The 27,603-nt window shown below is 48.6% G+C and overlaps 1 protein-coding gene across 5 annotated transcripts; it reads right to left on the bottom strand.

Annotated features, from left to right (window-relative positions):
* Positions 1-2,266: 2,266 nt before the first annotated feature.
* On the bottom strand, positions 2,267-27,493 carry HYOU1 (hypoxia up-regulated 1). Of its 5 annotated transcripts, none has more exons than XM_060103108.1 (26): positions 27,415-27,493; positions 13,224-13,321; positions 12,890-12,983; positions 12,633-12,711; positions 12,323-12,477; positions 12,123-12,199; positions 11,495-11,676; positions 11,169-11,284; positions 9,615-9,807; positions 9,274-9,408; positions 9,034-9,116; positions 8,814-8,946; positions 8,455-8,642; positions 8,086-8,224; positions 7,265-7,325; positions 7,030-7,109; positions 6,427-6,612; positions 6,111-6,283; positions 5,942-6,029; positions 5,690-5,812; positions 5,408-5,541; positions 5,240-5,324; positions 4,355-4,595; positions 4,213-4,260; positions 3,896-3,946; positions 2,267-3,762 (listed from the first exon to the last, which is right to left on the bottom strand). In XM_060103108.1, the coding sequence occupies exons 2-26, from the start codon at positions 13,312-13,314 to the stop codon at positions 3,701-3,703; spliced, it is 2,997 nt and encodes a 998-aa protein (XP_059959091.1). In that variant the 5' UTR covers positions 13,315-13,321; positions 27,415-27,493; the 3' UTR covers positions 2,267-3,700. The 5 variants fall into 5 exon arrangements, with proteins under 5 accessions (XP_059959091.1, XP_059959090.1, XP_059959088.1 ...); XM_060103107.1 differs by lacking the exon at positions 27,415-27,493 and adding an exon at positions 14,297-14,379; XM_060103105.1 differs by lacking the exon at positions 27,415-27,493 and adding an exon at positions 14,159-14,290.
* Between the last annotated feature and the right edge of the window lie 110 nt (positions 27,494-27,603).

The following is a 27,603-nucleotide window of genomic DNA, read 5'->3' on the forward strand; positions in this document are numbered from 1 at the left end:
GAACTAAGATCCCACATGCTACGGGGCAAATAAGCCCAGTGCACCACAACTACTGAGCCTATGCACCTCAACTAGAGAGCCTGTGTGCCACAAACTACAGAGCCCACGGGCCCTGGAGCCTGCACGCCACAACTAAAGAAGAGAAAACCTGCACAGCACAACTAGAGAGAAGCCCATGTACCACAACGAAGAGCCCATGCACCTCAATGAAATATCCCTCATGCCTCAACTAAGACCCAATGCAGCCCCCAAAATAAATAATAATAATAATAAAGATATATCTGGGACTTCCCTGGTGGCACAGTGGTTAAGAATCCACCTGCCAATGCAGGGGACACAGGTTCAAGCCCTGGTCCAGGAATATCCTACACGTGGCAGAGCAACTAATCCCGTGCACCACAACTACTGAGCCTGCACTCTAGAGCCTGCGAGCCACAACTACTGAGTGCGTGTGCCACAACTACTGAAGCTTGAATGCCTAGAGCCTGTGCTCCACAACAGGAGAAGCCACCGCAAGGAGAAGTCCGCACACCGCAATGAAGAGTAGCCCCCGCTTGCCACAACTAGAGAAAGCCCACACGCAGCAACGAAGACCCAATGCAGCCAAAAATAAAAATAGATAAATAAATTAAAAAAAAAAAAAGAATCTGCCTGCCAATGCAGGGGACACGAGTTCAAGCCCTGGTCTGGGAAGATCCCACATGCCGTGGAGCAACTAAGCCTGAGCGCCACAACTACTGAGCCTGTGCTCTAGAGCCCGCGAGCCACAACTACTGAAGCCCACGTGCCTAGAGCCCGTGCTCTGCAACAAGAGAAACCACCACAATGAGAAGCCTGCGCACTGCAACGAAGAGTAGACCCCGCTCGCCCCAACTAGAGAAAGCCTGTGGGCAGCAACGAAGACCCAACGCAGCCAAAAATAAAAATAAATAAATAAAAATGAATGCGCTATCAAGCCATGAAAAGACATTGAGGAACCTTAAATGCATGTTACTAAGTGAAAGAAACCAACCTGGAAAGACTACATACTCTATGACTCCAACTACATGACATTCTGGAAAGGGCAAAACTATGGAGACAGTAAAAAGATCTGTGGTTGCCAGGAATTAAAGGGGAGGGAGGGAGGGATTTGCAGGGCACAGAGGATTTTTAGAGCAGTGAAAGTACTCTGTATGACACGTTAACGGATACGTTTCATTATCCATGTGTCGGAACCCAAAGAATGCACAATGCCAAGAGTAAACCCTAATGTAAACTTTGGGTGATAATGACGTGTAGGTTCATAGATCATAACAAACGTCCCTCTGGTGTGGGATGTTGATACTGGGGTTGGCTGAGCATGTATGCAGCCAGAGGGTATATAGGAACTGTGTACTTTCTGCTCAATTTTGCTGTGAAACTAAAACTGCCCTTAAAAAAAGTCTATTGGGAAACAAAGAGAGACTTGCAGGTTCAAAACTTGTCTGAATTGTTCAACCTTTAGAGAATAACATAAACTTCATGGTCATTTTTTTATTCAACTGCTTAGACATGTGAATGATTAATGACTAGGGACTTCCCTGGTGGCACAGTGGATAAGACCCCACGCTCCCAATACAGGGGACCCAGGTTTGATCCCTGGTCAGGGAACTAGATCCCACGTGCATGCCACAACTAAGAGTTTGCACAACTAAGGAGCCCGCCTGCGTCAACTAAGACCCGGTGCAACCAAAAAAAAAAAAAAAAAAAAGACTGAGGCTGTTGTTAATAATAATAATTAATGATTACAGTGATTTTCCTTTGGTAAAACATGGCTCCATTACAACTGATGAACAACCCAAATTAACTGTGCTACGAGTAATGAAGCTCTAGCAACACATTCTTGTATCAGGGTGATAACGCAAGGGTTATTGGGTCAGAATTAAGTTCAAACCTAGCTGAGTCACCTAACACCTCTGATTCCTTGGACCTCTGAACCTCTATGAACTGCTGATTTCTTATTTGTAAAATGAGGTTGTTACCTTAAAAATGGATTATTACCTAAAAATAGCTGGAATATAAGGATCCAAATGATGTCAGGGGAAAAATAAAACCACAGTTTTGTTCTCAAGAAGAAAAATTACATACATGAATCTCAACTAAGTCCAAAATGTTAATGACGTTTCGGTGGTAGTATTATAGGCAATTTTGTTATTCAATCTTCTACCTTCCAAATTTTCCATTATAAACATGCATTATTTATATTCAAAAAATAAACATATTTTTAAAAATTCACAGCACAAAAAACTGTAGAAAAGAATATTTTATTGAAACAGCTTTTCAATTAACAATGGAGCAAAGTACAACTTGACTCAAAGCTGTCCAACCAGCCTCAACTGCTAGTGAAACAACTCAAACAAACAGGACAGGGTAGGACACTTGGGTCACATTTCTGCCAATGTGGCAAAAAAAAGAAAAAAAAACAGGAACAAAACACAAGAGACAGACACAAGCAGGCTCCCCCTTGCCCTGGGAGTTGGGGTGGCAGCCCCGGCCCCTGGTACAGATGGGATCCTGGAGGGCAGGCTGCCCGACACCGCTGTGGTGGGTCAAGGGCCCCCATCCCAGCAGAGCAACACATTAATAAGAAAGGCCAGCCTGTACCCTCTTCCTTCCCCCGCCAAGGCCTGCCTCCAATAGAGCGAGGTGGCATTTTTACATTCACGCCATGGTCTCTCCTGCCCCCAGGGTCTTAGGACAGGGGCTCACAGTAGAAAGCACATTTTGGTCAGCCCAGGGGGCCAGGAAGTGAGGGAAAGGCTCTGTCTGAGAGGGCAGAACAGGAGCGGAGAGAATGGGGGCAGGAAGTCAAAGGGCCACGGAGTACCAGGCTACTAGAAAGACACAGTTTTCAACAGTGCTTGCAGGACGCTGGCATCCTGTGCCAGCCACTGCACACAGCTTTCCTAGGCCCAAGAGTCCACAGGTTGGGGAGCTACAGGGTTTTCACACACCTCACTCCCTGGAGAGGCAGCTGGATTCCCTTCTTCACTTTCTCCCTGCCTACTCTGGCCACCGGGGGTTGTACGTGTGGGTGGGAGTCAACCTAGATTGACTTAGGCAGTCCAGATGGAAGGGCTCTGGCCTAGAGGCAGAGGACTGCCCAACTTGCAAGAGGAAGCCAAGGAGACCCACGGGGAGGAGGCATGGGGGTGGGGGTTTTTAGAGAAAAAACCCTGGAGGAGGCAAGAGCACAGACAGGTGCTCAGAAATCAAACCTGGTAACCAAGGCTCTGCAGACACTGGCCTGTGTGGCATTGATCTCGTGGTGGAAGAGGGAGGGAGGGAAGGTTGACCAGAAAAGACTTGAGACCCTCTAATAAGCCAGGACACCCTTCCCACTACCAGGTCTCTCAACCAACTACCCATGGCCATCCTCTCACCTACCCACAGGCGAAGAATTAAGACCTAATAGTGATTTTTCCCAAACTAGGGCCTGGATGGGTAGGGAACCAATAGGTGTGATTGGGGAACGGAACAATTTCAGTTTTAACCACAGAACTACTCCAGAACTGGTGAGCTGTGCCTTCCTCCCCCTTCTCCACACCTCCAATCACAGGTGAGAGAAGAGGAGCTTAAGCCTCTGAGGGCGGGACCAACCCCTCCCCCAGCCCTTGGTGTTTAATAAATAGAGGTGGTAAGAGAAGGGGGCGGGGACGAGTGGGGAACTGGGAGGTGGGGGTTATAGTTCATCATTCTTCAAAGTTGGTTTCTGTCCTGTAGGCTGCTCCTTCTGTTCAGATTCTGGTGGGAGTTGGGGGACAGCAAAGGAACAAAAGCAGGTGAGATGGAGGTAACGGGCCCAGTTCTGGGCAGGCATCTCCCCCCAGACCCTGCTAGGCTTCCCGGTACCCCCCATCTCCCACTCTGCCCTTACCTGCCGCAGGACCCCCTAACTCCAGAGGTTCAGAGTCCGCCGGTTCAGATCCTGCTTTCGGGAAGGAATGGGTTAGTGTCTGCAAAGGAAGGAAGGGGCTAACGGAGGGGATGGCAAACTTTTTCTGCAAAGAGCCGGATAGTAAATATTTTAGGATTTGTGAACCACACTAGGTCTCTTTCCTTATTTCGTTTTTGGAAATAACCTTCTAAGGCCGTTCATAGCTCACGGGCCATCTGCAAAGAGGCTGTACCTGCCAGTTTGCCGACCCCTCGGCTAAACGACGCCCATATTCCCAATCAGTTTCCCCAACTCACGAGTCTCTTGCTCAGGCTCTGAGATGGGCTTTGCATCTTCAGTCTGGCCTGGAGGGAAACCAGGAGGAAGATGTAGTCCCGGGAGGGAAAGGAAAGCTTCTTGCTGCCCAGTAGCACCTGGAACCAGGCACCCTGCCCTCACCTGCTGGAGGGATGACCTTGTCCCCCTGGTCACTGGCACTGGCATTGAGGGGAGGCTCTGCCCGGGTCCCATTCTTGTCCTTGGGCCGGGGCCGGGGCTTGGCAAACTTGGCCTTATTGAGCAGATACTGCACCTCTCGGTCCAGGGCCATCATCTTGGCCTCGATGTCTTTGGAGAGCAACACGGGCTTCTCTGTGGCAGGAAGCTTGGCCTGCTCGGCCACAGTTGCATTCTTCCAGGCCTGTGGGCGAGGACAGGCTCAGAGCCAGCCACGGAGATGGCAGACACCTCTGTCCCAGGTGAAATACACCCCCCAACCAACCTCAGGCTCTTCCCTCAGACCCCTAATCACTGCTGCCCCTGGCCGTCAGCCCCAGAAGTAAGCAGACCCCTCAGAATGGCATTCGAGACTCTCCACATGGGAGTCCCAAACTACACATTTCTGGCTTACATCCTATTACTATGGACTAACTACAGCTGAACGTCTTAATTATTTTCTCCTTATCTCTCCACTTCTGAGCTCTGGTTCAAAAAGAAGAGTCCCCAAATCCAAAACAGTTTCTGCTTCTCATGACAAGTCATTCTCACCGCCCCAAACCCTGGCCCACTTTCTGCATCCAGCTCAAGTCCCAGCTCCTCAAAGCAGCTTCTCTAACCTCACGGGGATGGGCTCTGCTGCTCGTCTGGTTGACGACTCATGGCTATGACCCTAGTCTGGGACTAATCCGACACGGCCTCAAACGCAACCATCTTCTTCCTTCCGCATTAGCTGCCAAGCCCGGAGGCAGAAGCTGCCAGCTCTCCGTTTCTCTGCATCTCCCACGCTGCCTAGGACAGCCCACCCCGCCAGGTAAGTCTCCAGTTAAGTATTTACACGGGGATTACCCAGGTCTCATTGATGACTTTCTCTAACGTTGTCATCTCCACCTCCGTGAAGATCTGGTCCATCTCTGGGATGAGCCGGGCCCCCCTGCAGCCAGAGAGGAGACCATCATCAGTCCAGGAGGGACAGGGCGGGACTGAATGAGGAAGAAAAGCGAAGGGGCCGCTCACGTGAGGAACATGCTGGAATGGTTGAGGAGGTTATCGAGGGCAGACAGCCGTTCGGGCCACTTCTTGCGCTCTTCCACCCGAAAAAACAAGCCTTGACACAGCTTCCTCAGCTCGGCCAGCTTCTCCTTCAACATCTGATGGATGTGGGGGAGGGAGAGGGCAGACGGGTTGAGGGGACAACATGTCAGCCCTACAGCCAGCCGTGCATCCTTCATCATGGCCTCGCACCCCAGCTCTCCTCCCTTTCCCATCCGGCCCGCCATGTCCTGGGAGGTCCCTCACCACTGTGGTGGCCCCAAAGCCCTCATCCTCCAGCCAGCTGGACACGGCATGGAGTCTCCCAGAGATGTCTTCACGCTGCTCCTCAGTGGACACTTCCTGATACTCAGGCTGGTACAGCTTGTCCTGGGGAGGTGCACAAGTGCGCAAGCATGCAGCAGGCCCTGGGGGCAAGGCTCACGGAGCAGGACCCCCTCCCTGCTCCCCAGCCCCAGACACAGGGCCTGGGGCAGGTGTGCTTCCCAGCCGACCAACCTGTGTCTCAAAGATGAATGCTTCCAAGCTGTTGGCTGCTTTTTCCCGTTCCTGCTTCTCTAGGTCCCGGAGCGTCAGGTCCTGGAGTCTGTGGACAGGGGCGGCAGGCATGAGGGGCTCCATTCCACACACCCTGGGCACCCTCCACGCACTTGCAGCCTTTACTCACTTCTGGGCCAAGCGGGCCAGCTCATCCTGGCGCAAGTCAGGCAGGTCCAGGACTACCAGCTCCACCCCAATCTCCTCCACCATTCTCTGCTTCCGGGCCGGCTTCTGCTTCTTTTCTTCCTCCGGGGCTGGAGGGACACCCTCAGCCCCTGCCTCGCCCTTCTCACTTGGCTTCTGGGGTGAAGAGACCAAGGTGTCAGGGAAAGTGCTGGCCCTTCTATCCTCCACAGGCAGGGCTCTGGGGGCCAAGAAGCAAAGCAGGCACCTCTCCCCTTGGCCGCTGGGTCCAGGCTGGCCTCACTCTGCCTAGAGCTCACCTGGGCCTCGGGCTTTTCCCCGTTGTCTTTCTCTGCAGCCTTTTCTCCCTCAGGGGCTGCATCCCCCTTAGGCTCAGGGGGTGGGGGTGGAGAGGTGTCCTCTGTTGGGGCCTCAGCTTCCTCCCTGAGCTCTGCTTGCTCTCCAGGCTCAGCCTTGCTCCCCTCAGCAGGTCCCTCCTCCTCCTCCTGGGAAACAATCACAGACACGCCCACCCACAATAGTCACTAGCAGAGCCTACGGATCAGGACCGGCTCAGCAATGCCAGGTCCCCATGGCTCTGCTTTGAGGGGCTCACCGCCCATGACACAGCTGAGGGGAGACAGAGGACGACTGTATGGAAATCGGCAGCAGGCATCTGGACTGCAGCAGTCTAGCTGGACAAAGGAAAAGCGTTTGGAGATGAGGGTGGGCCTCAGAGCTCAAGCACAGGGACAGCTCAGAGTCCAGAGGAGGGTGTGGTGAACTCGGCCTGGGCTGAGACGAGGGGTAGGTCTATCACATCCTAGGCAGCTGAGATGCCCACTCCAACCCCCTGTCCTTGCTGCCTCCGCCTGATCCCACGCACCATCCTCCATGCTCCCTTGGCTCCATCCTGGCCTTACCTGGACAGTGTCAGTACCATTCTCTTTAGTATCTTGTGTGGTGCCACCTCCAAACAGGCTGGAGATGGTGTTGCCAAGCTCTAGAAAGAAGAAAACCCAAAGACTTAAAGGGGACCACAGCGCTGACTCCACCCCCAACCCTAAGGGCATGGCCCGCCCACCTCCCCGAAACGCACACAAGTACACCCTCTCACACACACACAAACACATACACATGTGTGCACACTCATCTTACTGGTCAGAGTAGATTCCTCCTCTGGGCTGTCCTCCACCAGCGTCTCAAACACAGACTCCACCTGAAGACAGGGATCCGAGGTGAAGAAATGCACACGCTAAGCCACCTTTTCCCCACAAACATCCTGCCTGGCGGGTGACTGCTTAGGCACATCCAAGTGACTTCCAGGTGTGCCGGCCTGTTCTCTCACCGGCCTCCTTCTACAAGCTCTTGGATGGAGTCACCGCCAGCCCTGTTGATTATGAGCCCTTTCAGGAGGGGACCGTAGCTCCTCCTCCACCCACCCTCACACTTCTCCACTCCACCGAATGGGCCGTTACTGCCCCTGTATGTTCTAAAAGATATTAACCCCCAGAACCGTTCTTTAAAAACAGGTTCGTAGGGCTTCCCTGGTGGCGCCAGTGGTTGAGAGTCCGCCTGCCGATGCAGGGGACACGGGCTCGTGCCCCGGTCCAGGAAGATCCCGCATGCCGCGGAGCGGCTGGGCCCGTGAGCCATGGCCGCTGAGCCTGCGCATCCGGAGCCTGTGCTCCGCAACGGGAGAGGCCACGACAGTGAGAGGCCCGCGTACAGCACAAAAAAACCCCCCAAAAAACAGGTTCCTCAACCGTTCTACAGATGCTGAAACTTATAACATCCACGAGCATTTACAGGCTCTGAGGTGGCCCATACCGGGTCCCCGGTTAGCTTTGTTTAACCTAAGGTTTACCCAACTCCAGAACCCGTTTCGTTTATCACGTTCTAATACCATGAGGAACTGCTCTGGAAAAGGCTGCTGGGGCCTGGGCCCCCGCCCTGCACACGGGGTCTCCTGCTCTCACCCTGTCTAGGCTGAGCACGCCACTCTCATCCAGGTTGAAATGAGCCTTGATACCCTTTGACTCATAGTCGGGATACTTCTTGAAGCTCTCACCCACACCTTTTAGCTTCACCGTGGTCAGATTCTGGGAGCCAAATACCCTGGGTGGGGAGGAGAGAGCCGTTAAGGGGAGCCCTCCCAGCTCTAGCCTACACAGCCTCCCAGCACGAGATGTGGGGCCCTCCCCGAGGACACCCTCGGGATGGAAGCTCCTCCCAGAGGAGACGCTCAGCCCAACCCCAAGACCAAGCCCACAGCCTGCTTCCCCTGTGTCACCCTCAGACCCCAAACCCTCCCTCCCTGGAGCCCTCTCCCTGCCCCATCCCCTCACCGAAGATCCTCAGGCCCCAGGAAGCCCAGGTCACCATAGTTGATGTGGAAGTTGAAGTCATGGTTGTAGCGGTTAAAGGTGATGACTTTGCGTTGAGGGTAGGGCCCCATCCGGCAGAAGAGGACGCGCTTATTGCGCTTCAGGCTGCGAACTCCAGGCTCCTCCTCCACTTCCCTCGTGAACTCCACCTACATGGCAGGCAGAGGGGAGGTACGCTGGAGAAGCAGAAGAGGGTCTCGGGGAAGAAGGGCAGGGAACACCAATGGCAGGAAGACAGACAGACAGTCTAGAGGAGACAGTGGAGGCGGCCCTGGGAGAGGTAAAGGGAGCCCGTCACCCCACAAGACAGGCTTACTCACCAGGATGGGGTAGATCACCGCGTCTCGGACCACGAATGGCTTCACCTTGAAGGCTTTGCTGAGCGCTGCTGCCTGGTACACAGCCCCCATGGCGGCGGCTTCATCGGCGTTGATGTTCTTGCCCAGCTCCTCCCTGTGAGCATCCTGAGCCTCAGCACCATCCACCTGCAGCTCCCAGCCTGGCCCGCCTCCCCTCATCCCTCCAGCCCCCCACACTCACTTGCCCACAGCCTTCAGCAGCACCTCCTGAACTTTGGGCACCCGAGTGGCCCCACCCACTAGGATGACCTGCTCAATCTCATCCTGCAGGGGGAGAAAGAATGGCAGATGGGTCAGCACGCATTAACCCTCCTCCTCAGCACTGACTCCTCCCTGACGTTCCCGCTCCCTCCTTCCTGCCACCTCATCACTTTCTATCCCACCTGCCTCCCCGCCATGCCCTCCTCGACGACACCCTCACCAGCTTCATCTCGGCACTCTGCAGGGCCTGCTGCACGGGCCCAGGCACCCGCTCAAACAGGTCTGCACACAGCTCTTCAAACTCCGCCCGAGTCACCTTCGCCTTGAAATCCACATCGTCCATCAGGCCCTCGATCTGCGGGAGGATGAGGAGGGTCAGAGTTCTCATCCAGGTCCTGCTCTCTGAGTGAGCAGGTCAGACACCAAGGGAACAGGACTTCGGGAGGATGCACAGGAAGAAGGGATGCGCCACACCAGGCACAGGGAGTCTAGCTCAGGGTGGCGCGATCCTCCACCCTCTGGGTGGGGAATATGTGCCCTCAAGCAGCCGCATGTGAGCACCTGGGCCATGTGATCGGCATTGGCACTCAGGACGGTCTTGAGTCGATTGGCCTCACGCAGCAGCTTGGCCATAGCGCGGGGGTTCTCCCGCACGTCCTTCGCTCTCTGGCCCTTGCGCTGCTCGTTGAAAATCCCGGCCAGGTGCTCACGTAGCCGGAGCTCCATCTCCAGGCCCCCCAGGGTGCGGTCAAACCTGTGCGGGAAAGGGAATAGGGAAAAGCATGAGGAACACACAGGGCTTCTTCATCTGCACAGAACCTGGCCTTCACCCACATGGCTGACACCTCACAGCGACAGGCATCTGCCCATTCATTCAACTGTACCTACTGGGCATCAAACTATGTATTTGTCTCTGAAGATGCAACTGTGAGAAGGAAAAGACAAGACAAGCCCCCTGTTGTCAAAGAGTTTATAATCCAGCAACCAGATAATCATATAAATGTGAAATTTTAACCAACCTATGTGTTATAACAGAGAGACAAACAACACCACTAAACATATATATGGAAAATGTCAGCTATTTAGAGAGGTCAGGAAAAGTTCTGTGAATAAGTGATGCTTGAGCTGAAACCTGAAGGATGAGTTGAGGTTAACTAGGTGAAGAGGAAAGAACATTCTAGACAGATTCTAGACAGAGGGAAAAGCATGCATAAAAACTGTGAGGTGAGAGAGAGTGCGGTGTGTAAGTTTCATGGAGGGCAAGGGTGGCTGGAGCTCAAAGAGCAAGAGGTTCAGGGTCAAGGCCAAGCAGGAGGAGCCCGGGAGCACACAGGCACAGCCTCATAGGCCAAGGCAAAGGTTTGAAGCCACTGTGGGGTTTTTAAAGAAACGATGGGGCTTTCCTGGTGGCGCAGTGGTTGAGAGCCCGCCTGCTGTTGCAGGGGACACGGGTTCGTGCCCTGGTCCAGGAGGATCCCACATGCCGTGGAGTGGCTAGGCCTGTGAGCCATGGCTGCTGAGCCTGCGTGTCCGGAGCCTGTGCTCCGCAACAGAAGAGGCCCCAACAGTGAGAGGCCCGCATATCGCCAAAAAAAAAAAAAAAAAAAAAAAGAAACGAGATACAGTCAGGTTGGCATTTTGAAAAGAACCCTCTGGCTGAGATGCGGAGAAAGAACTGGAGGGAGGCCACACCGGCAGCGGGGAGATCTTCAATTCTGCAGGTAAGAGGCGATGGTGGTTTGGACTAGCATAGAAGCAGTAAAGATGGACGGGAAAGGATGGGTTCGTGAAATAAGGTAACGCCAGTGATAAGTAAACTGGGAATGACAAGAACAAAAAAATAATTGAACCTGACACTCCACGTATGGCCTGTGGCCTCGTGGATTTCCTCAGAAGCAGCCTGGGACGTTCCCTGCCCTTCAGTCTTCCCAAGCTGTCCTCCCCCAACTTCCATCTACCCCTTGCTCTTCGGGAGAGGTACCCTATGATGACTGATGCTTTAACCAGGAGAGCTTTCCTGCAGGGAGCAAGAAAGTGAGGCAGCTGCCCCTCTGAGAAGAAACCCCTGACCCGAGGGTATCTCAGCAAGCAGCCCTCCTCCCAGCACCCACTTACCCCACTCCCCGGATCTGCAGCTGTGGCTGCATCCCTGCGTCCTTAGTCTTCACTGTCTGGTAGGTCACGATGGTGCACACAGTGCTGCCTGCACCCATGTCATAGAACATGATATTCTGTAGAGACATCAAGGCCACTGTCACAGGAACCTTATTCAACTCCAGGGCGCCTGCCTCCCTGCCTGCAAGGGGCTGTACCAACTCTCAAGTGAAAGCCAAACAGCTCCAAGGCCAGCCATGGAAACAAGATGCAAAATGAGCCAAACGGCCTCCATCATCAGACTCAGCCACCCTGCGAGTCTGGTCAGCAGTTCCTCCCCAGCTCACCTGGGCAGTGCTGTTGATATCTTTCCGGCGGAAGACTCCATAGCTGAGGGCAGTGGCAGTGTTGTCGTTGATGAGCTGCAGCACTTTGAGGCCAGCCATGTGCGCAGCCTGCAGCACAGCTCGGCGCTCAGCCTGATTGAAGAAGGCTGGCACGGTGATCACTGCATCCTTGATGGGCTGCTCTACAGGGGACAACAGAACAGAGTTTCCACCAGCTTCATACCTTCGAGGAGGGTTTCCCATTCTCAGCACAATTGATGTTTTGGGCCAGATAAGTCTCTCTCTCTCTTTTTTTCTTGGTGGCACTGTGTGGCATGCGGGACCTTAGTTCCCCCGCCAGGGATCAAACCCGTGCCGCCTGCAGTAGAAGCATGGAGTCTTAACCACTGGACTGCCAGGGAAGTCTCTGGGCCAGATAATTCTTTGGTTTGGGGGGCGGGCCTGTGCAGTCTAGGATGTCTGGCAGCACCCCTGGCTTCTACTTGGTAGATGCCAGTAGCAGTAGCTCCCCAGTTGTGACAACCAAAAATGTCATCAGACGTTGCCAAATATTCCCTGGGAGGCAAAACTACCTCCATTTGAGTCCCTAGGGAACCTGGCTACCACTGGCCCCATCTTGGCCGCTCACCTGCAAAATCTTCAGCCAGAGAACGGGAGTAATTGAGAAGCATGCTGAGGACCTCCTCAGGTGAGAACTGCAGCTGCCTGGGGGAAGGAAGCAGTTAGAGGCAAGGAAAGCCAGGCATCGAGGCAAGCACAATGGTGAGCACATGCCAATGGGGACCCCATCAGGCCCGCTGAGCCCACCCTTCCCAGCAGGGCACTCACGGGCTGATTTGGAAGTACACACTCTGCCTCTCTGGGTCGAAACCCAGCTCATGCTCGGGGAAACGAGCTCTGTAAAGGGCCACGTGGGGGTTATTCTTCTGCTTCCCCAGGAGGTGCTGGAAGTATCGCAGCGTAGCCTTTGGATTCTTGATGGCCTGAGAGGAGGTAAAGAGGAAGCAGAGTATTAGGCTCCCAAGCTGGCCATCACCTACCTCCTACCTCAGAGATCGATCAGGGAACAGACTCTGGGGTCTGTGACCTCCTCTCCTCTGCCCTCTGCTCCTGGGAAGGGGGCGGGCCGCTAGCTCACCATGCTTGCTGCACTGTCTCCAAAGAATCTTTCATTTTCTTTCAGGGTCACAGTCACTGGGGTTTTCCTCCGGGATTCCCTGTGGAAAAGAGACAATGGGACCAGGTGTCTATGGCAGCGTGTGTTCTCAGGCGCCTCAACACCCCACATACAATCAATCGTGCAGACACCAAAGTCTGCCGAGGGCACTACGAAGAACACACTGTGGCTTGGGCCGCAGACTCCCTTTCCCCACCCGACCCTGCGGCCGCCCTCACTTGTTCAAGACAATCTCCATGGGCACTCCAGGCTTGACAATGGCCACCTTCATTGACTCACTGCCCAGGTCCACAGACATCACTGCCAGCGTGTCTGAAGGGGAAACAGATTTGTCAATTAGCCCCTCTTCCCCCACTTCCTGAGGCCCTGCTAATCAAAGCACACTGCTTTCCATGGAGAAAGTAAGACAGCAATGGACAAAGAAAAAGGTCTGGGTCTGGCAACCTAAGAGTCCAGAGTTTCCCACCACCAGCTTCTTTCCCCCTTCCCACCATGTATCATCCAACATTCACTCGTTTATATTTCTTCTGATGCCTCTGTTGGGGTACACACCACTCAGCGCCAACAGGTCTGCCAAGAGCACAGCCATCAAGGCCCAACAGGCTAGCGTCCTCAGCCTCTGCCTCCTGACGGTGGCTGCCATTGTGTCTCTGGGGGAGGAGAAGAACAACACTTGTAACTGGATGCCCTGAGTGAAGGAGGCAGAACCTCATCCAGAACAGAGAAGCTTTAAGATTCATATCTACTCCCTCCTAACCCAGGGCAGAGCAGTCTACATCCCATCCCCTCCCTCCCAATGAGAACCAAGCACTCTCAGCATCCTCAGAAGTGCCCACACAAAGGCCCAGGTGAAACAGCAGAGATCCTGGCCGCCAGCCACCACATCCCAAAATAAACGTAACAGGACAGGAGAAAGGAGACCAGGGCCTTCCGTCCACAGCATAGGCGGCAACTGGCGCACCCCAGCACTGTCCCTGCTGTCAGACACCTGGGGTGCGGCCAGGGATCCCCGCCCAGGACTCAACTACCTTCCTACACCTGGAGCTCCCCTGCTGGCGGGGAAAGCCGGGCCGGGCCTGGACGGGAACTGAGAGATGGTGACGTTGGGGGAGGCTGGGATGGAAGAAGGGCCTGTCTCATCCTCAGCATCCCTTCGGGTCGTCCCGCCCGCTCCCCTTCTCCATCCCATACCAGGCCCCGCTGCCTACTCAGACGCTGTGCCTGGAACGGTAAGGTTCCGCGCCGTTGGGTACCGAGCACCCCGAGTTCACCTAAGCCTCACCAGCCGAAGACGGCGGCTTCCACTCCCGGAAACGGGTCCCGGCCCACCCCTAAGACGTGGGGGCGCCCCGGGGACCAAGATGCAGGGCCAAGCGCACCGGCGTTCGTGCGGCCCTCACTCCCACTACCGACCCGCCCCCGGAGCTAGCACGCTGCCTCCTCTAGGAGGGGTGGCCGGTCCCCATCGCCATCCCCACCTTCGCTACCTCTTGCCTCCGCTCCTGTGGCCCCAGCTCTGGGACAAACGCGACGGCCGATGGACCCACAAGGCCAGCAGCGCGCCCCTCAAGCCCGCGCCCTTCACAACTCCCCTCGGTTTGCAAACTGTTACATTAGCCACCAACCTCCCGGCGGCGTCTCGCGTACCAGCCGGCCCCGGACGCGGCGTGCGCTCATTGGAGCCTCCGCCGCCCGGCCCTGCGCCGCGGGCCCGGCCCCGCCCCCCGCCGCCGCGGCGCGCGTTCCCATTGGGCCACGTCCTAGGCCCGCCCCCTCCTCCGTCTCCGACCGCTCCCGGGGAGGCAGCGGAGGGGCCAGTCAACCAGTTGGAGGAAACCCGCCGATGCTGGCCGTGGATTGGACCACGTCACGCGGCCCAGCGTCAGTCCCGGTGCGCTCGCGGGACTTTTCCGGCCGCGGCGCTGGTGGTTTGACTCCCCGGGTTGGGAGTGACCGGTCCCTGGAGCGAGTCGGCGCACGGGCGGTCCCGCGCTCGGCCCTATTCTTCTGGTCACCTGGGAGCTCCGGCCGAGGAGCAGGAAAGATCGGCATCCCCTCCGCAGGCACGCGGAAGAGGCGCTCGCTTGTTGGTCGGTATTGGTTTTGGCTGGAAATCAGAGAATGGCTGCGCTTCTGGCTCAGTGCACCTCAACCCCTCTTCGTTTCTTTGCGGAAACTAAAGCCACCAAAGGAGAGATATTCGCTGATGGGTCGGAGATAACGCTTGTGTTCGTGGCAGAAGTTGGCCTGGACTCTTTAATTTGTATGAGAAGGAATATTCCAAACTGCAAATCGCTACACACAAGAGACGCTTTTAATATTTGTGAAGCTGTGATTGGTTAAGCACAGATGCACCACCTCCTGTTTCTCCTCCATTAAAGCTTGTGCACTTTCCTTTTTTTTTTTTTTTGAATTAAAGAACCTCGGGCGGGTATTGGCGCTCCTCACTTCCCTCTCTGTACTTTGCAGTCCCATAGAAATATGCACGGTCCTTAGAGCACTTTCTTTTCCCAGTTTTACTGAGATGAGCGCACTTTTCTTAAACGTGGTATCAGTCGCCTCTCTCACGAAATCGACGCCTGGCCTTGCTTCACAGAAGGTTCTCGTGAAGGCCCTGGCTATGACAGCCAGGGCTTGGTTAAGGAACTCTTTTTCTGTTCCTTTCCGTACATTTTTTTTTTTTTTTTTTTTTTTTTTTGCGGTACGTGGGCCTCTCACTGTTGTGGCCTCTCCCGCTGCGGAGCACAGGCTCTGGACGCGCAGGCTCAGCAGCCACGGCTCACGGGCCCAGCCGCTCCGTGGCATGTGGGATCTTCTCGGACTGGGGCACGAACCCGTGTCCCCTGCATCGGCAGGCGGACTCTCAACCACTGTGCCACCAGGGAAGCCCTCCCTACATTTTTTATGAGGCTTAGGGAGAGTCTCGTGTCTATGCTTAGAAGATAAACCTACTGGCAGTACCAGGGAAAGGTCTATTTTCCTTCCCTTTAAGAACAGTTCAGTGTTCAGGTAGCAGAGAAATTGGTAGAAATAGAAATTTGCTTAAAACGGTTTAATTACACAAATAATACACAAATGTAATTTTTTTTTTTTTAAGTCAACGCTGTGTAGCATGCAGGATTTTAGTTCCCCAACCAGGGATGGAACCTGCACCCCCTGCATTGGGAGCACAAATTCTTAACCGCTGGAGCACCATACACAAATGTAATCTTGAAAAAGTTCCAATATTCTAGATAAAGCTAAATCCCTTTGATAATATCCACAACCTTACTCTGTCTGAGGTATCTGCTGTTATCAGACGTGTAACATTCCAGGCCTTTTCCTCTGTATTTACATATATGTGTTTTGAAACATGTAGCTGTTGTCTTTTTCTAAATGATAAAATGTTATACAATTAGATTGTTTGCAACTTGCTCTTTTTTTTTTTTTTTTGGTAACTAACAATAAATCATGGAGCATTTTCCATACCAGTACATAAAGATTCACCTTGTTTACTGCTACAGAACATTCCATAGCATGGGGGTTGTTTAGCCATACTGATGAACATAGAAGTTGTCATGTCAGTTCCACAGATAAAGATTTTGTTTCTCAATAACTGACTCTACTTTTGACCAGCTATCCAGGAGGGTAGATTCTTTCCATCCCTTTCAGAGTATGCATTTTAACATTTATTGGCCCTCTGTCGTCTGAAAGCATTGTGCTAGGTGCTGGGATTCCAGAGATGGGGACGACCTTGTCCTTTCCTTCAGAGAAGTCGGTCTGTTGGGAAACAAGTATGTTCATGGTTTCATGCACTTATTAAAAACCTGTTGAATGACTTAATTGGAAGAGTAAGAAAGTCAGTCTCCCCTGCTCCTAAGTGAGCTCCCACTCCCAGAATACCCTTGGTGGGAGCACAGTTTGCTGCAGCTACGCTTCTTGACCTGGGTGTCTGTCCCCCTGGGATGTGCAGCAGGTGCAAGTGCTCTGGGAAGTCACCTGTTTTGTTCTCTGACCAGAGAAGAGAATAGCATTTCACAAGGGCAAGTTGTAAAATAATGGGAAATTCTTAATGTAAAACACCTGATTTAGATGAACTAAGACAGCTGAATCCACTAGTTCTCCAGAATAACCTGTAATAACATTTGAGGACCACATCCCTTCCCCCACGCTGTGTAGAAACGCAAGGGAAGAAAGTTGCCGTCTTGCAGAACATGTGCCAAACTGACAGAAGACTAAAATGAACACATTAGCCAGAGCACATTCATACATTATAAACCATGCACGTTATGTTATGGGCTGAGGGCAATGTTGATTATGGCGAACATAATCCAGGAGAATTTAAAAAATTTGTTGTCACCCAGCAACCCCATTCTTAGATGTATATCTAACAAATGTAGAGACTGTTGATAACAGCTTAATTCATAAGGGCCTAAAATTGAATACTACCCGAATGCCCATCAATAGTTAGATAAATAAATAGGGGTAGATTCACACAATGGAATTCTGTACAGCAATGAAAACAAATGGTCTACTATTACATTCAACAACTTAAATGAATCCCAGAAACAATATTGAGTGAAAGAAGCCAGAAGCCAAAGAGCACACAGTTTATGACTTCATTTGTATAAAGTTTAAAAACAGGCAAAATTAAGTTACAGTGATAAAGTTGGGATGGTGCTTACCCTTTCAGGATAAGAAGAGGGCGTAGGGCAGGCTTTTGGGATGCTGGTTGCAGTGGCTTTGGGAAAATTCAATGGATTGTAGTATGTACACTTTTCTGTTTGCATGTTATACTTCAATAAAAAATTTAAAAATTATTTTGTATGTATCACACAAAGGACTAGAGGGTTTAATTTTACTGTAACCTTAGGCAGGAGAAGCACCAGGATAAGTTGTTTTTTTTTTCTATTTTTATAAAAATGTTTTTAGAATTACAAAAGAAATGTCTGGTTATTGAAGAAAACTGGAGGAACATAGGAAAAACATAGAATAAAAACCACTCGAGATAGCCTCATTCACCAGAGGGCAGACAGCAGAAGCAAGAAGAACTACAATTCTGCAGCCTGTGGAACGAAAACCACATTCACAGAAAGATAAACAAAATGAAAAGGCAGAGGACTTTGTACCACCTGAAGGAACAGGATAAAACCCCAGAAAAACAACTAAATGAAGTGGAGATAGGCAACCTTCCATAAAAAGGATTTAGAATAATGATGGTGAAGGTGATCCAGGACCTCGGAAAAAGAATGGAGGCAAAGACTGAGAAGATGCAAGAAATGTTTAACAAAGACCTAGAAGAATTAAAGAACAAACACCCAGAAGAATTAAAGAACAAAAAAACAGACATGAGCAATACAATAACTAAAACGAAATATACACTAGAAGGAATCAATACCAGAAAAACTGAGGCAGAAGAATGGATAAGTGACCTGGAAGACAGAATGGTGGAATTCACTGCCGTGGGACAGAATAAAGAAAAAAGAATGAAAAGAAATAAGATTGAAAAGAAATGAAGACAGCCTAAGAGACCTCTGGGACAACATTAAACGCAAGAACATTCGCATTATAGGAGTCCCAGAAGGAGGAGAGAGAAAGAACCTGAGAAAATATTTGAAGAGCTTATAGTTGAAAACTTTCCTAACATGGGAAAGGAAATAGCCACCCAAGTCCAGGAAGTGCAGAGAGTCCCAGGAAGGATAAACCCAAGGAGAAACATGCCGAGACACATAGTAATCAAGTTGACAAAAATTAAAGACAAAGAAAAATTATTGAAAGCAACAAGGGAAAGATGACAACATACAAGGGAACTCCCATAAGGTTAACAGCTGATTTCTTTAGCAGAAACTCTACAAGCCACAAGGGACTGGCACAATATATTTAAAGTGATGAAAGGGAAGAACCTACAACCACAGTTACTCTACCCAGCAAGGATCTCATTCAGATTCAACAGAGAAAGCAAAAGCTTTACAGATAAGCAAAAGCTAAGAGAATTCAGCATCACCAAACCAGCTCTACAACAAACACTGAAGGAACTTCTCTACGTGGGAAACACAAGAGAAGAAAAGGACCTACAAAAACAAACCCATAACAATTAAGAAAATGGTAATAGGAACGCACATATCGATAATTACCTTAAACGTGAATGGATTAAATGCTCCAACCAAAAGACACAGGCTCGCTGAATGGATACAAAAACAAGACAGCATATATAAGCTGTCTACAAGAGACCCACTTCAGACCTAGGGACACTACAGACTGAAAGTGAGGGGATGGAAAAAGATATTCCATGCAAATGGAAAGCAAAAGAAAGCTGGAGTAGCAATACTCATATCAGATAAAATAGACTTTAAAATAAAGATTGTTACAAGAGACAAGGAAGGACACTACATAATGATCAAGGGATCAATCCAAGAAGAAGATATAACAATTATAAATATATATGCACCCAACATAGGAGCACCTCAATACATAAGGCAACTGCTAACAGCTATAAAAGAGGAAATTGACAGTAACACAATAATAGTGGGGGACTTTAACACCTCACTTACACCAATGGACAGATCATCCAGACAGAAAATTAATAAGGAAACACAAGCTTTAAATGACACAATAGACCAGACAGATTTAATCGATATTTATAGGACATTCCATCCTAAAACAGCAGATTACACTTTCTTCTCAAGTGCACATGGAACATTCTCCAGGATAGATCACATCTTGGGTCACAAATCAAGCCTCAGTAAATTTAAGAAAATCGAAATCATATCAAGCATCTTTTCTGACCACAATGATATGAGATTAGAAATCAGTTACAGGGAAAAAAATGTAAAAAACACAAACACATAGAGGCCAAACAATACGTTACTAAATAACGAAGAGATCACTGAAGAATTCAAAGAGGAACTCAAAAAATACCTAGAGACATATGACAATGAAAACACGACAATCCAAAACCTATGGGATGCAGCAAAAGCAGTTCTAAGAGGGTAGTTCATAGCAATACAAGCCTACCTCAAGAAACAAAAAAAATCTCAAATAAACAATCTAACTTTACACCTAAAGGGAATAGAGAAAGAAGAACAAACAAAACCCAAAGTTAGTAGAAGGAAAGAAATCATAAAGATCAAAGCAGAAATAAATGAAATAGAAATGAAGAAAACAATAGCAAAGATCAATAAAACTAAAAGCTGGTTCCTTGAGAAGATAAACAAAATTGATAAACCATTAACCAGACTCGTCAAGAAAAAGAGGGAGTGGATTCAAATTTAAAAAATTAGAAATGAAAAAGGAGAAGTTACAACGGACACCGCAGAAATACAAAGCATCCTAGGAGACTACTACAAGCAATTCTATGCCAACAAAATGGACAACCTGGAAGAAATGGACAAATTCTTAGGAAGGTATAACCTTCCAAGACTGAAGCAGGAAGAAATAGAAAATATGAACAGACCAATCACAAGGAATGAAATTGAAACTGTGATTAAAAATCTTCCAACAAACAAAAGTCCAGGCCCAGATGGCTTCACAGGTGAATTCTATCAAACATTTAGAGAAGAGCTAATACCCATCCTTCTCAAACTCTTCCAAAAAATGGCAGAGGAAGGAACACTCCCAAACTCATTCTATGAGGCCACCATCACCCTGATACCAAAACCAGACAAAGATGTCACAAAAAAAGAAAACTACAGGCCAATATCACTGATGAACATAGAAGCAAAAATCCTCAACAAAATACTAGCAAACAGAATCCAACAACACGTTAAAAGGATCATACACCATGATCAAGTGGGATTTATCCCAGGGATGCAAGGATTCTTCAATATATGCAAATCAATGTGATACACCATATTAACAAATTGAAGAAGAAAAACCATATGATCATCTCAACAGATGCAGAAAAAGCTTTTGACAAAATTCAACACCGATTTATGAAAAAAACTCTCCAGAAAGTGGGCATAGAGGGAACCTACCTCAATATAATAAAGGCCATATATGACAAACCCACAGCAAACATCATTCTTAATGGTGAAAAACTGAAAGCATTTCCTCTAAGATGAAGAACAAGACAAGGTTGTCCACTCTCACCACTATTATTCAACACAGTTTTGGAAGTCCTAGCCATGGCAATCAGAGAAGAAAAAGAAATAAAAGGAATACAAATTGGAAAAGAAGAAGTAAAACTGTCAGTGTCTGCATATGACATGATACTATACATAGAGAACCCTAAAAATGCCACCAGAAAACTACTAGACCTAATCAATGAATTTGGTAAAGTTGCAGGATACAAAGTTAATGCACAGAAATCTCTTGCATTTCTATACACTAAAACAAAAGATCAGAAAGAGAAATTAAGGAAACAATCCCATTCACCATTGCAACAAACAGAATAAAATACCTAGGAATAAACCTACCTAAGGAGGTAAAAGACCTGTACTCAGAAAACTATAAGACACTGATGAAAGAAATCAAAGATGACACAAACAGATGGAGAGATATACCATGCTCTTGGATTGGAAGAATCAATATTGTGAAAATGACTATACTACCCAAAGCAATCTACAGATTCAATGTAATCCCTATCAAATTACCAGTGGCATTTTTTAAAGAACTAGAACAAAATATCTTAAAATTTGTATGGAGACACAAATCTACAACAACAAATGCTGGAGAGGGTGTGGAGAAAAGGGAACCCTCTTGCACTGTTGGTGGGAATGTAAATTGATACAGCCACTATGGAGAATAGTATGGAGGTTGCTTAAAAAACTAAAAATACAATTACCATATGATCCAGCAATCCCACTACTGGGCATATACCCAGAGAAAACCATAATTCAGAAAGACACATGCACCCCAATGTGCATTGCAGCACTATATACAATAGCCAGGTCATGGAAGCAACCTAAATGCCCATCGACAGATGAATTGATAAAGAAGAAGTGGTACATATATACAATGGAATATTACTCAGCCATAAAAAGGAACGAAATTGGGTAATTTGTTGAGACGTGGATGGATCTAGAGACTGTCATACAGAGTGAAGTAAGTCAGAAAGAGAAAAACAAACATCATATATTAATGCATATATGTGGAACCTAGAAAAACGGTACAGATGAACCGGTTTGCAGGGCAGAAATAGAGACACAGATGTAGAGAACAAACGTATGGACACCAAGGGGGGGAAAGTGGCGGGGGTGGGGAGGAGGTGGTGGTGGGATGAACTGGGAGATTGGGAATGACATGTATACACTGATATGTATAAAATAGATTACTAATAAGAACCTGCTGTACAAAAAATAAATAAAATAAAATTCAAAAAAGAATAAAAGCCACTCACAATTCCATTTTCTAGATTAAATCACTTATAGTATTATAATGTATAATATCGGTATGTATGTATATAATCGATACACACTCTTTTACTGTGTTCCTATGTCATATTTTTCCTCTCCAGAATTTTCAGTGGCTATATTTATGGAATTGTAGCATAGAGAAATACAATATTTATTACCAAGGACTTACCTGGTGGCACAGTGGTCAAGAATCTGCCTGCCAATGCAGGGTACACGGGTTCGATCCCTGGTCTGGACCTGCCACGGAGCAACTAAGCCTGTGCACCACAACTGCTGAGCCTGAGCTCTACAGGCCACGAGCCACAACTACTGAGCCTGCATGCCACAACTACTGAAGCCTACGCACCTGGAACCCGTGCTCTGCAACAAGAGAAGCCACTGCAATGAGAAGCCCACGCAGCGCAACGAAGAGTAGCCCCTGCTCGCCGCAACTAGAGAACACAACTAGAGAAAGCCCACGCACAGCAACAAAGACCGAACGCAGCCAAAAATAAATAAATAAATAAATAAATAAATTTATAAAAGTGGAAATGTGGCCTTAAATTCTGGTTTTTAGGCATTTGATACATATTGCCAAATTGCCCTCCAGAAAGGTTTACCAATATGCACTCCCCAACAGCAGTGGATGACAGCCCCTGTATCCTTACTAACTTTAGAATATTAATTCATTTTTAAAGTCTTGGTGGGAATTCCCTGGTGGTCCAGTAGTTAGGACTCTGCGCTTCCACTGCAGGGGGCATGGGTTTGATCCCTAGTTGGAGAACTAAGATGCTGCAAGCTGCGTGGCACGGCCAAAAGGAAAAAAAATAAAGTCTTGGCATTATGAGGTTTTTTTTTCTTTTAATATTTATTTATTTATTTATTTTTGGCTGCATCGGTTCTTAGTTGTGGTGCACGGGCTCTTCTTTGCAGCGTGCGGGCTCCATGGCATGTAGGCTCTGTAGTTGTGGCACACGGGCTCTGTAGTTGTGGCGCATGGGCTCAGTAGTTGCGGTGTGCGGGCTTAGTTGCCCTGTGGCACATGGGCTCTTAGCTCCCCAACCAGGGATTGAACCCGTGTCCCCTGCATTGGGAGGCAGATTCTTAACCACTGGATCAGCATTATGAGTTTTAATAAAATGAGGCGGGCGGTGATGAGGAGACAAAGGCTTAGGAACATTTCTCAGCTTGCATTGAGATGGGGATTATTATGTGTCAAGGAGAGAAAGCAAGACTTTTAGGGTTCTTGAATTCTATGATTTCATGATCACATAGAAAAATGACTCAGACTTATGAACAAATTTATGGACTTGAGTGCTCTTTAAAAAATAACTGATCACACAGAATACAGGGCTTTGGAGTCTGCAGACCTGGATTTGTCTATAAACCCCACTACTTCCTACCTGTGTGATTCTAGGCAAGTTGTTTAGCTCTCCTGAGCCTCAGTTTCGACATCATTTAAAGAGGCATGCTGGTATGTGCCTCACAAGGTTGGTGTCAAAATTAAAGAAGGCAGTAGGGAATTCCCTGGTGGCACAGTGGATAAGACTCCACACTCCCAATGCAGGGGGCCCGGGTTCAATCCCTGGTCAGGGAACTAGATCCCACGTGCATGCTGCAACTAAGAGTTCGTGTGCCACAACTAAGGAGCCTGTGTGCCGCAACTAAGGAGCAGGTGAGTTGCAACTAAGGAGCCCTGGAGCCGCAACTAAGGCCCTGTGCAAATAAATAAATTAATTAATTAAAAGAGCCTGTTTAGTGGTTCCCCTAACTTAAAAAAAAAAAAAAAAAGAAGGTAGTAAAGTGCTTTACACAGGGCTTGGGACATCCTAAGCACCAAATATACATTAGTTAACTTTTTTATTGTTTTTGTTTTTTGTCTAGAGAAATAAAACTAAAAGATGTGCACTATTGCAGTGTTAAAAGCTTGATTAAGTGCTTTGCCAAGTTCATGGGGAATTTCTCTTTTTGTAGGCTAGATTTTCACAATCAATAATCAGTTAATTGCTTCTTTCTCCTGTTTCATGGTAGCCTTGGAGCCCTGGACTCTCTTATACTGTAAGACCTCTGAGTTTATTTTAGGTTGACCTTCTTGTTCCTAAAGTGGAAACTGCTGCTAGCCTTTTTAGGGGCTAAGAGAAAAAAGACAGACTTTCCAGTAGCCTAGGAAATGGTTTCTTCCCAGAGAGCCAGATGAGGGGGGGAAATGATAGAAAATAAAAGCTTGCAGCTAGAACAAGTAGTGTTCCTGTTTTGCTCTAGTGGAAATGACTGTTGTACATCATGGGCTGCAGTTGGCTGAAGGGCAAAAGAAAGGGCATTGATAGGCAATTCTTGATTCTGAGTTGTGATCTCTTTAATTTCAAGCTAAAGACTTGAATTGCTTCTTCATCTTTAGTCTCTTCAGAACTCCAGTTCTCAGTATGCAGAACTGTAAGTGAATTTGTACACTCGATCATTTTCTGTGTAGTCAGCCTTCTTATCTTCCTCACTATACTGAAGTTCCTGGATTCAGACAAGCATAACTAAAAGTTAAACCCCAGTGTGGGTTCTGACAAGTGTGGCCTAGCTTTACACCCCAGCAAACCATTTAATTAAAGGTTAGGGAACTGAAGACATCTTGTTTTATTTCCAAAGGACTTTGATGTTTTTGCCCAGAGAGAATCACCTGAACCTCTTTGAGACTCTGTTTCTCATCAGAGATAATGATACTTCTATAGATGGTTGCTATGAAGAATCCATGAAAAGTGAAAACACTTTGTTATGTATCATTCACTACATGAAATTAAGGACTGGTATCCGGAAAAGACGAAAACTCTAATTCAAAAAGATACATGCACCCCAATGTTCATAGCAGCACTATTTACAATAGCCAAGACACGGAAGCAAACTAAATGTCCATCGACAGGGACTTCCCTGGTGGCCCAGTGGTTAAGAATCGCCTTCCAATGCAGGGGACCTGGGTTCGATCCCTGGTCGGGAAACTAAGATCCCACATGCTGCAGGGCAACTAAGCCCAAGCACCGCAACTACTGAGCCCACGCGCTCTAGAGCCTGCAAGCCACAACTAGAGAGAAGCCTGTGCGCCACAACACAAGACCCCACCTACCACAACTAAGACCTGCCACAGCCAAATAAATAAATATTAAAAAACAATGTCCATCGGCAGATGAATGGATAAAGATGTCACACACACACACACACACACACACACACACACACACACACAATGGAATATTACTCAGCCATAAAAAAGAATGAAATCATGCCATTTGCAGCAACATGGATGGACCTAAATTATCATACTAAGTGAAGTAAATCAGAGAAAGATAAATATCATATGATATCATTTATATGTGGAATCTAAAAAAAGATACAAATGAACTTATTTACAAAACAGAAATAGACTCACAGACATAGGAAACAAACATGGTTATCAAAGGGGAAAAGGGGGGAGGGATAAATTGGGAATTTGGAGTTAACAGATACACACTACCATATATAAAATAGGTAAACAGCAAGGACCTACTGTATAGCACAGGGAACTATATTCAATAACTATAATGGAAAAGAATCTGAAAAAGATATATGTATATGCTGAATCACCTTGCCATACACCTGAAACATTGTGAATCAACTATACTTCAATTATAACAAAGAAATTAAGGGCTGGATACTGTCAGTGCTGTTTGTCCCCTATGGTGGTGGTCAAACTCCCTGAAGAGTAAGAACCATGTCTTTTTCATGTATATATTCTGGGTATTTATTTATTTATTTATTTATTTATTTATTTATTTGTGGTACGCGGGCCTCTCACTGTTGTGGCCTCTCCCATTGCGGAGCACAGGCTCCGGACACGCAGGCTCAGCGGCCATGGCTCACGGGCCCAGCCACTCCGCAGCATGTGGGATCTTCCCAGACCCGGGCATGAACCCATGTCCCCTGCATCGGCAGGCGGACTCTCAACCACTGCGCCACCAGGGAAGCCCTATTCTCGGTACTTAGTACAATGCCGGGAACAGTTAGTAGTGAACACTTATTGGTCAAAAAGAGGAAAGGAAGGAAGGCAGCAAGTCTGAAGAGGTGCCATGGGTCCTCTGGTGGGCAGTTATCTGCCTGTGTACCCCCATCAACAAGAAGATCCAGTGCGCATGGGCCTTACCAGGTTCAGACATCAAAGGAAGATACTAAGCCTCTACCATTGGACAGTAGGGGGAGCACGCACATCAGCAACAAAGATGCCAGTCTGCTGTTCACATCTCTGCTTTCACTTTGCTTCCTTTAACATACATTATCCATAGTCTTAACAACTGACATAACATACGATCTAAAAATTCTAATGAATGGTACAGAATACGCTCAGCAGGTGAAAGCTGGTCCCATCTACTCCCCATTTGTGCTTCTGCCCGCGGATTGAGATCCTGAACTAGTTCCAATACCTGTGTGACAAAGAAGAAAGAAATCTGGGCTGGAAATCAGGCAATCTGTGTGCCTTCCCCTAATTTATTTCTTTAGACAAATGGACACTACCTTTCCCGTCAACAAGACCAAGGAGAGGAGGTGATAAGAGGAAAGTCATCCACATTCATTGCTTCAACCAAACATGGAGTATCTACCAGGCTCTGTTAGACCTGGTTCCTGGTAACCAAGATACAGGCCCTACTCTCTGGGAACTCCGGGGAAGGAATAAGGAGTAAAATGTTCTGAAAACAGAAAGCTGTGGGGGGCAAGGATGCAAAAATGAACTTCACAAATACTAACCACATGGCCACTTTTTCATATGCATACTATCTCAAATGACTCTGTGTCACTCCTGTTTGTAGATTCCTGTGGCACACAAACAGTACACCTGCAGTTTTCCACGTGGACAGTTGGTTTAGCCCGAGTTGGGACTGGTGGGTACCATGAAGTCTCTTAGACACCACTCGTTAATCACTCAGTGCTCAGAGCTGCGGCTTCAAGGCTCTTTGCTGTGCTCAGCTTACGTGCCATACCCTGCCACTATGGCAACGAGAGAAAGCCCAGGTTCTTGGAATTCCTGCCCCATCAGTATTTCCCAGCTTCCTTAAGAAACATGTTTTAGGTGCCCATTACATGCCATGCGCTCAGACAGAGGGACACAAAAACGAATATAAGACACTGACTATAGTTCACAATCCTTATCTAGTGGCAGACACAAACCTCTAACTTTAATTCTCCTCTTCTACAGCCGAAAAACCAATTTCACATACAAGGGTTCATTTAGGCCTCAAAAGAGTCCTATGAGGGCAGAAGGTAATTCACCTAGTCACAGCGGGTTACAATTCACAAACCGCGTGACACTTGATCCTCATCTTGATCCCTCATTGCCTGCGAATTTAATAAAGGAGGAAACTGATGCTCAAAGAGGTGAAGGTCTAGATCTTAACAAGCATTTCAGCCAGTGCACTTACAGAGCCGGCAAAACCGCAAAATGCGGAGCGAGCGGCGGGCTGGGGACACTGCCTCAAGCGGCGGCGCGCACTCTCCCAGCAGGGGGAAGCTGTCAAGGCGACTGGAGAGCGCCTGTGCGCCCAGGCTCCAGGAAGCTGCCGGGTCACGTGATCCGCCGGCTCCTCTCATGTGACCTCTCTACCGGAGGC

The sequence above is a fragment of the Mesoplodon densirostris genome, chromosome 7 (assembly GCF_025265405.1).
Source record: "Mesoplodon densirostris isolate mMesDen1 chromosome 7, mMesDen1 primary haplotype, whole genome shotgun sequence".
Taxonomy (NCBI): Eukaryota; Metazoa; Chordata; class Mammalia; order Artiodactyla; family Ziphiidae; genus Mesoplodon; species Mesoplodon densirostris.